The sequence below is a fragment of the Diadema setosum genome, chromosome 3 (genome assembly GCF_964275005.1).
Source record: "Diadema setosum chromosome 3, eeDiaSeto1, whole genome shotgun sequence".
Lineage (NCBI taxonomy): Eukaryota > Metazoa > Echinodermata > Echinoidea > Diadematoida > Diadematidae > Diadema > Diadema setosum.
In genome coordinates this window covers 32054185-32062723 of record NC_092687.1, presented here as the reverse complement: position 1 = coordinate 32062723, position 8539 = coordinate 32054185, and the positions used below count along the sequence as shown (strand labels likewise).

The 8539-nt window shown below is 41.9% G+C and overlaps 1 protein-coding gene across 1 annotated transcript; it reads left to right on the top strand.

Annotated features, from left to right (window-relative positions):
* The first annotated feature begins 612 nt into the window (after positions 1–612).
* On the top strand, positions 613–1838 carry LOC140246783 (uncharacterized). Its single transcript, XM_072326117.1, has 2 exons — positions 613–845; positions 926–1838. The coding sequence occupies exons 1-2, from the start codon at positions 613–615 to the stop codon at positions 1836–1838; spliced, it is 1146 nt and encodes a 381-aa protein (XP_072182218.1).
* Positions 1839–8539: the final 6701 nt, after the last annotated feature.

Genomic DNA, 8539 nt, shown 5'->3' with positions numbered 1-8539 from the left:
CGGGCATAAACATGATTCTTATTGTATACAGTATGTGCAACTTCAAAATAAAATGAAACATGATCGTGCAATTGCTGTTTTCATCATTAAAAAGGTATCGTTTTTATCATTGTTTATTGAATCCAAGTAGGTCCACATAAAAAACAACAACAAGTACATCCGAAAATGCCTTTTGGATATGCGCACTTTGCACAGAGGTGTATGCCTGCTCCAAACTTTGCAAAAGCACTCATTAGGATACACACACCATCATGGACATGCCTTTGCCTTCCATATTGATCGGGATGCTATACGAAAAAAAAAATCACGGCATAGATATTTCTCCCCAAAACACCTCAATGAGCATTGTGATGAGTGCAGTCTCTTGTGAACCAACAATGTCAATTCTATCACGTAATACTTCGTACAAGCTTCAGAGGGTTGCATATTCCTCGTGCTTTAGGCAGGAGCTTCACACAGGTGGAAGATTCAAAGTCGATTGTCATGATAATGAGTTTGAGTCTTCGAGTGTATATAAAAGAGGTGGATATTCCACGCCTCTCATCTTTTTCTTGTGTGAACGGCAGAAGGTTCCGTCTTCGTCTTATCATACGCAGTTTCTCAACTGTGGATATGTCGGAAGCTGGGGGACAGTCGAGGGGCCCAGTCCCTTCCACAGCTGCTGTGCCGTCGATGGCGGATTTCGAACTGTTAAAAACGCAATTAGCAGCTTTAATGGAGAACCAACCATCTGACGCTCAACATCCCGCGGGGCAGCATGCGAAGCATATGCCCCAAACAGCCAAATGGTTACTGCCGGCGGGCATCCTCGGCGTAGCCGGGATGATGAAGATGACTAATCGTCGGTTTAGAATGATAAGGGCGTTAACTTGCCACAAAACCCATAGTGTTCAAGACCACTTAACGCCCTTCTCATTCTCAACAGACGTGAAATAAGCATCTTTGCGGAGGAGTCTGTTGTATCAGGCGTGCCGTCCCCCAGCCGTCAGGTCAGCTATGACCCAGAAGCGGACCTTGAGATTTTCTCCGCTGCACAAGTGAACAAAAACACTGGCTTTGACTCTGACGACGAATTATATGGTCATGGCCCCGAGGTGCTTGTAAAGCCCGTTTTCGACGCACTTTCTACCCGGCTAACAAAATCCGTGACCATGCCGCCAAAGACTGAGTGTCTTGAAAAACTGGATAAGCAATATCTGACGCCTGCAAACGCCCCGGTGCTGTGTGCCCCCCGTGTCGATGAACAGCTATGGGCGTCCATTCCTACCAGAGCTAGAGCGGCCGACTCTCGAGCCCAAAAACTTCAAAAAGCCGTAGTGCGAGGAATGATCCCTTACGCCCATATCCTGGCAGAACTTAATGATGCCGCCGACGACAAGAGTGCAGTTGATGTGAGCCGCGTCAAACGATTGGCGCTGGATGGGATAACGCTGGAGGGACACGCCACGTATGAAATCTCGATGAAGCGCCAAGAAGATTTAAAGCCATCTTTCAACCCAAAGTATCGGGGAATTTGCAGCCGAACCGTGCCAGTGGGTCAGACACTTTTCGGTGGTGACCTTTCGGCGACCTTGAAATCAGTGGGAGATACCTATTTGGTGGGGCAGAAGATCGCCCCGTCAGTAGGAAGATACCGCCGCCGTTTCGGCAACCTCACGAGTGGCAGACGTCCGGCGTTTCGCCCGTATGACAGCTACCGCGATACGCGGTCAGGCAACCGTCACGGACCTCCACAGAGATCGTTCCGGCCTGCCACAATCTCTCGTCCTCCCCCTCCGAGATTTTGGGAGACTGCTGGCCAGCAGCGAAATGCCCGTGACGACTCTTCAAAAAACTAGTAAGTTCAAAACATCAACAATTCCAGGCAGGAAGACTCAGGTTCTTCAGATACGCTTGGTCAGCTTTAACATCCAATCAGTGGGTAATTGATGCCATCACTGGCTACAAAATCAGTTTTGATTCTACTCCCAAACAATCAGGAAACTCCCTTTCTTTTCCTTTCTCCCACGAGGAGAAAGCTGCCATCGAAAAAGAAGTCAATTTGCTTTGCCAGAAAGGTGCAATTAGCGAAATTGCTAAGGGAGATGTTGCCTTCTTATCCACTATATTCACAGTTCCCAAAAAATCAGGAGATCTCCGACCAATTATTAATCTGAAGAACCTGAACGCCTTTGTGTCATGCTATGACATATTTTGTATTTGTCACGTAATAATCTGTCTCATTGTACTACTGGTTATTAGGTAGCTCATGTAAGAAATTGATGTTATCGCAATGGTTACAAAAGAAGTGCAGTTTTAAAGACAAAAGCTTGCATCAAAATAACCATATAAGGAGATGTTGCGATGCACAATCAAAGTAAAAGAGAGTGATTTGGACTTAAATGTTTTGGGGATGAGTAAACCCTACATGACGTCAAAATACGAGGAAAGGGTATCCCTGGTAGTATGCCTCATACTATCTGGTATGTGGACGTCATTCACGACGTCAGACACAAGTTTCTAGCTAGGTCAAAACAGGACCACTTCAAAGAATTTTAGTTTCCGTGGACAGGAAGTGATGACGTCAAGCAGGGGCTTGACCAATGCAAAATGAGATACTCAGGAAAGTTTTGACGGACAGAAAACGCCAACCAATAAGAAAAGGGGGCAGGACTTCTATGAAAACTTTCTAGGAAGTCACTTCATTTAATTAATTTTACATGGAGACCTATATGGTCCAACAAATGTATAAATATGCAGTGTTTGGGCACAAAATTCAGATGCCACATTATTTGCGGAACACTCAGGACCAGGCTACGGTACTTCGAGATTGCGAAGTTAGAGTAGCAGAGTGTTATTTGGAATCAGTGTGATTCAGGGATTGTTGCATTTCGGCTTGGACAGCCTGACCGTCCAGCAGAGAATCTAGGAGGATTCGCGTGTAAACACCAACAACTGTTGGTGTTTAGGGTTCCAGGGAGAGAGCCACCGTTTGGGGTTCCAGCGAGGACCAAGTTTAGGGTTCCAGGGAGAGAGCCACCGTTTAGGGTTCCAGAGAGAGCCACAGTTTGCGGTTCCAGAGAGGACCAGAAAGGGGAGACGACCCGCTACTTCAGGCAGGGCATCGTCGACAACCTAGAGCAACCAAGCACGGGAGCTTCTAGAATAAACCACCGAGCAGAGCAACCAAGCTCAAGATCAAGTGGAATTGGATATCTGTATTCAAGTTTGTACTATGTTATTATTGTAAACGACCACAATTTGAGACCAGTATAATAAATCTTATTGCTTGTTACATTGTAAGAACACTGTGTGATTGGCTACTTCTTTCGAGGCACTGTAGTTGCACAAGTCGAAAGAGTTGAATGAGTGAATGGTCTGCTAACAATCTGCTGCATTTAGAGAAAGTCAACCTTTGACTATAGAAAAGATCCCAGTCGCAGGGAGGACTTTCGTTCCCCATATTCAGAGGAAAGTCCCCTGTGACACTTTGTAAAACATGAACATTTTAAAATGGAAACGTTCAGAGATGTTAAGGAACTGTTATCGCCATTTGATTATTTAACAATTGATTTGAAAGACGCTTATTTCACAATTCCAATGGCTGATGAGCATCGAAAGTTTCTATGTTTTTCGTGGAATGGAAAAATCTACTGTTTTAATTGTTTACCTTTCGGCCTATGCTCGGCCCCACGAGTTTTTACTAATGTCATGAAACCTGTCATTTCGTCCCTTCGATGTAAGGGAATTCGTGCAGTTATTTATTTGGATGACATTCTCATTTTTGCACGTTCCCAAGAAGAGAGCGCACAAAATACATGTACCGTCGAATTGTTGACAAAATTCCTAGTCAACTTCGAGAAATCAAGTACTACACCTAAGACGGTTTTGATTTATTTGGGTCTTCAGCTAAATTCGGTTGAAATGACAGTCTGCCTCTCGAAAAAAGTGGTGAAATTAAAGAGTTGCGGTCGAATTCTGTGATTTCTGTTAACATTGTTTACAACAGTGCCTTCATGTATAACCTCTATACAGCGACTTAAGGTTATTTTTACCAAGAATATTGTAACACCCTTGTATTGCCGCTTTGCTATCCAACTTGTCAACTGATGTTATTATTTTTGGTCGTGGTTCTCACTGAACGAAGTGCGAGTATTAAAACTGCTCAGAAATACATATGAATGCTACTTTGCCAGCTGTGTTTTCTTTCATAGTTGCCATCTGTACTGTATGACATACAAAACAGTTCCCGTGATGCTCTTTGAATTGTTATGCAACCCTCTGAAGCTTGTACGAAGTATTACGTGATAGAATTCCTAAAATATGCGAATAAATGAAGTATAATTGGAATTCTATCAGCAATAATGAAGTACAAGATGAGGAGGGCCCCGCCCACACGCTGCATACACAGCATTGATAACAACAGGTCTTATTCCCTCCCCTTGTTCCGCACGGAAACTGTTTTATCATTCTGATGAGATTGTGATTGATGAGTGATAATGGCATATAACGCAAGGCCCTTTAATAGGGCAAACATAATACACAGTGCATGTGCCTGTTGAATTGAAAGACTGTGGTGTCTTTGTTTTCACGTAGTCGTGATGTTGGAAAGGTCCTTTGTTCACACTTCGAAAGATGAGAGGCGTGGAATATCCACCTCCTTTATATACACTCGAAGACTCAAACTCATTATCATGACAGTAGACTTTGAATCTTCCACCTGTGTGAAGCTCCTGCCTAAAGCACGAGGAATATGCAACCCTCCTCATCTTGTACTTCATTATTACTGATAGAATTCCGATTATACTTCATTTATTCGCATAATTTAGGAATTGTAAGTGGTGAACTCCATAGAATATGCCAGGTATAAAAGCGATTTCAACAAATAACCAGGTGCGGCCTATCATAGTCGTGGCGTGCTGTAGAGTCTTTACTTGTATCAAGGAGGTTCAAGAGAATGGAGTCACAACTGTCTTATTTCCTTTGCTAGATGTTCGATGCCGCCGCTCAAAAATATTTGAAGCATGTGCCAAACAGGATCTGCCACGCAGATAGGAAGACAATTGACTCGTGTCTCATTACATAATCACCAGCCTCTTTCTATGGAAGATATGTCTTTGTGATGGTAATTACTTTTCGCTATCCCTTTTTATACAAGGTAGGTGGTACAGACACGAGGACGTGCGAATATAAATTGCGCAAAAAAAAAATGCTGAAATAAAGATGAAAATGACTCGACTGGGCATACCCGGGCACTAATCTGATATATCTATCAATAAAGAATTATATATGAATATTATTCCAGGTCAGTTTTATTTGTCGGAATTAAGCGGAAAAGTGATAACACCGGCTTTCCAGGATGGTACAGTTTTAAACAGTTTCACATGATACAGCTCTGATTTACACTTTTGCACAAATTTCTGCACGGGATTGATTTTTATTTTACATGCTTTATCATCAAGTGAAGCTTCATTTCATTTAATAAATAAATAAGCAAAGTATGGCCAATATTATGTTAACGTTCAAAATGAATCTTCAGATTTCTCAGCAAGACGGCGGCTTCGAACATCGATCATCAAAGGCACAAATGCACCGTGAAATTCTTTTGTACATCAATAGAAATCTGACAAGTGTTTGAATAATTACAGTCAGTTGGAACTCCAACTCTTAAACCTCCTTGCTTGTATAGAGGCTTGAGAAATGGAGTTCCAACTGGCTGTAAACATTCAAACAGCCGTCAGTTTTCTTTAGACGTACAAAAGAATTCCACAGATGCATTTGTGCCTTTGATGATCGGGGTTCGATGCCGTCGTCTTTCCAAGCAATGTGATGATTAATTTGGAACGCTAACACAATGTCGGCTTGATTTTGTTATTTTTCTTTTTTATTAAAGGAAACTAAATTTCAGGAAATTATAAGGCATAATTTTATGAAAAAGAAAGTAACTCCTGCCAAGGATTATGTCAAAAAGTGTAGATCTGAGTGGTACGTTGTGAAAATATTTGAACTGCACCACTACTGGCAAATTCGATTTTATCATCTTTTTGATCACTTCCGATAAATGAAACTGTTATAGTTATTGTAGTTTTATTCATTTATATGTTAGATTAGTATAAAAACATGTGATGTCGAGTAATTTCAATTCTTATTTCATTAATTTGTGTAAAATTTTTATTCGCTCATCCCTGTACCTTTACGTAGGCCTACCGCTCGTGTTTCATACGAAGGGACGGCTAAATGAAATTGCCATCATAAAGACATATCTTCCTTTGAGAGCAACTAGTCATGACGCAATGACACATGGATCAATATTGTCGTCCTATCTGTGGGTAGCTCCAGTTTAGTACATACTTCAAATATTTCTTAGGTGTGGCATCAAACATGGGATCAAAGGGAATAAAACTGTTGTTACTCAATCTCTTTAGACTCCTTGCTTTCACCCACCATTAGTGTGTGATTGAACTGCTTATTAGTATAGCCCTAATGATTCATTTTATAAAGAAAGAGTAGTCTTGTTTCTAATCTAACTGGAAATCTGCAATCCGCCTATGACATAAAGTAGCTTCCAATACCCTTCGGACATATACATAATGCATACTGTATACAGGTGGTGCAATTTAAAGGGGATGGTTAATAACTGATCAGTGGGAATCAGTGGGAATGCTGGGGGATCATTCTTCCTATCCTTGTGGGATTCATTAAAGAGTACATTATATTGTGCAACAATTATTTGCTTCGGAATTGTCTCATATTCAAGTAATGTGCAGCTAGTTGCTAACAATCGCCCCGTCACTGTATAGTCATGCTAACCTGGAAACATCAAACTGCACATTACTTGAATATGAGACCATTCTGAAGCAAATAATTTTCACACAACAATAGATATTATTACATAATGTACTCTTATATCAAATCCACAAAGATTGGAACAATCATTCCCCAGCATTCCCACTGATTCCCACTGATCAGTTACTAGTTTTCGACAACGTGTTATGGACAGAAAGAACATAATGTGAAATCTTTCTGCTACTGAAAACATTGGTTGCTTCCTTGTCTGTTTCCATTCATGGTGCTGATGCAGAGGTTAAGTTTCACATGAACTTGCACCCATATCACTTTGCAGTTATGTTTGATGAAAGTGACATAAATAAAAGGTGTCAATGAAATTCTGCCAAAAAAATCTCAAAGATAGTGTATTCTTAGTTAGTGGATGTAAAACAAAAATTGAGATACATGTATGATTCTTTAGATATAAGTGCTTATGTATACAAAGTGAAAAAGACGGTTGAATCATTTTATAGGCCTATTCCTCGTCTCAGGTTTTATGCAACAAATTCGGACTACAGTGCAACCGATATGGAGGGAACCAAAAGAATTGAATATGTACAGGGTGGGGTGTGTGAATTTAGTTTTAATCGGGTCATCACTTTGATATTATACAAAAAAAAAGTCATGAAGAGGTTTTTTATTTTACTTTATCTAGGACTATCTCAGCTCTATCGAAATTTGTGACAGGGAGTCTGCAAAGAATAGCGGAGTGCACGTTAGTTATGAGTTCAATCTTACTTTTCAATTTGATGTGTGCATCTGCTCAAAGTCATGACATTGAAGTTGTCTTGCTCTGCCATCCTTGGTACCCAGGACAGCTGATAGGACTGCATCATGCATGTGAGTATACACTTTGAATAAGTAAGAAAGATGCATTAAAGTGGTCGCCACGAGTCGGAAACCCACGAGTCATACAGCCCATAAACCCGACACCAGTCAACAATTTCCGCGAGTCCAACACTAGGCAAACAAGGCTCACGAGTCAAACGCTCGTTTACATCGCGGGCGTAATCATTTTTCGCGAATATTAGCTCCTCGCTCATCGATGTGTCTGTACCTTTATGTACCGCTCATGTGACATAAGAAGGGACAGCGAAATATAATGGCATCATAAAGACATAATCTTCCTTTGAGGTGACTAGTCATTACGCAACCACACATGAATCAATTGTCTTCCTATCTCTGGGTAGCTCCAGATTAGCACATACTTCAAACATTTCTTAGTGGCGTCGTCAAACATGGTATCAAAGGAAATAAAACTGTTGTTACTCCATCTCTTAGACCCCGTTTACAGTGCGGGGCTGGGCCGAGCCGCGGCCAAGCACAGCCTCAATTGCGGGGCTGAGCCTCGCAATTTTGTCCGTTTACACTGCCGGGCTCGGCCGCGCTTTTAATTCAAACCTTTCAATATGTTGTGGTAGTGGTGCTCTGCTTGTAAACAAACGCAATTTGGTATAGTCTGGTTTTCAGACCCTTTGCCGACTGGATTCCGTGGCGACGAAGTCGCCGTTCTGGCAAAGGCCTTTGCCGAAGGAAAAATCCTTTGCAGGACAAAACCCCCTTAAACTATACTAGTTTTCGACGTTGAGGGGGTTAATATCCTGAATAACGAAATAGTACCAGCAGAGGGTTTGCAGGCCAGACTAAAATTGGCCGCGCATTAGGCCCAGTTTGCGTTTGCACTGAGAAAATGCCAGGCTCGGCAGCGGCTCGGCCACGGCCGAGACCACCT

What these genes read in the sequence shown, in the direction of transcription:
- LOC140246783 (XM_072326117.1), top strand. Translation starts at nt 613, where the DNA reads ATGTCGGAAGCTGGGGGACAGTCGAGGGGCCCAGTCCCTTCCACAGCT. An exon ending in ATGAAGATGACTAATCGTCG is followed by an intron (nt 846 to 925) that starts GTTTAGAATGAT and finishes CATTCTCAACAG; the next exon opens with ACGTGAAATAAGCATCTTTG.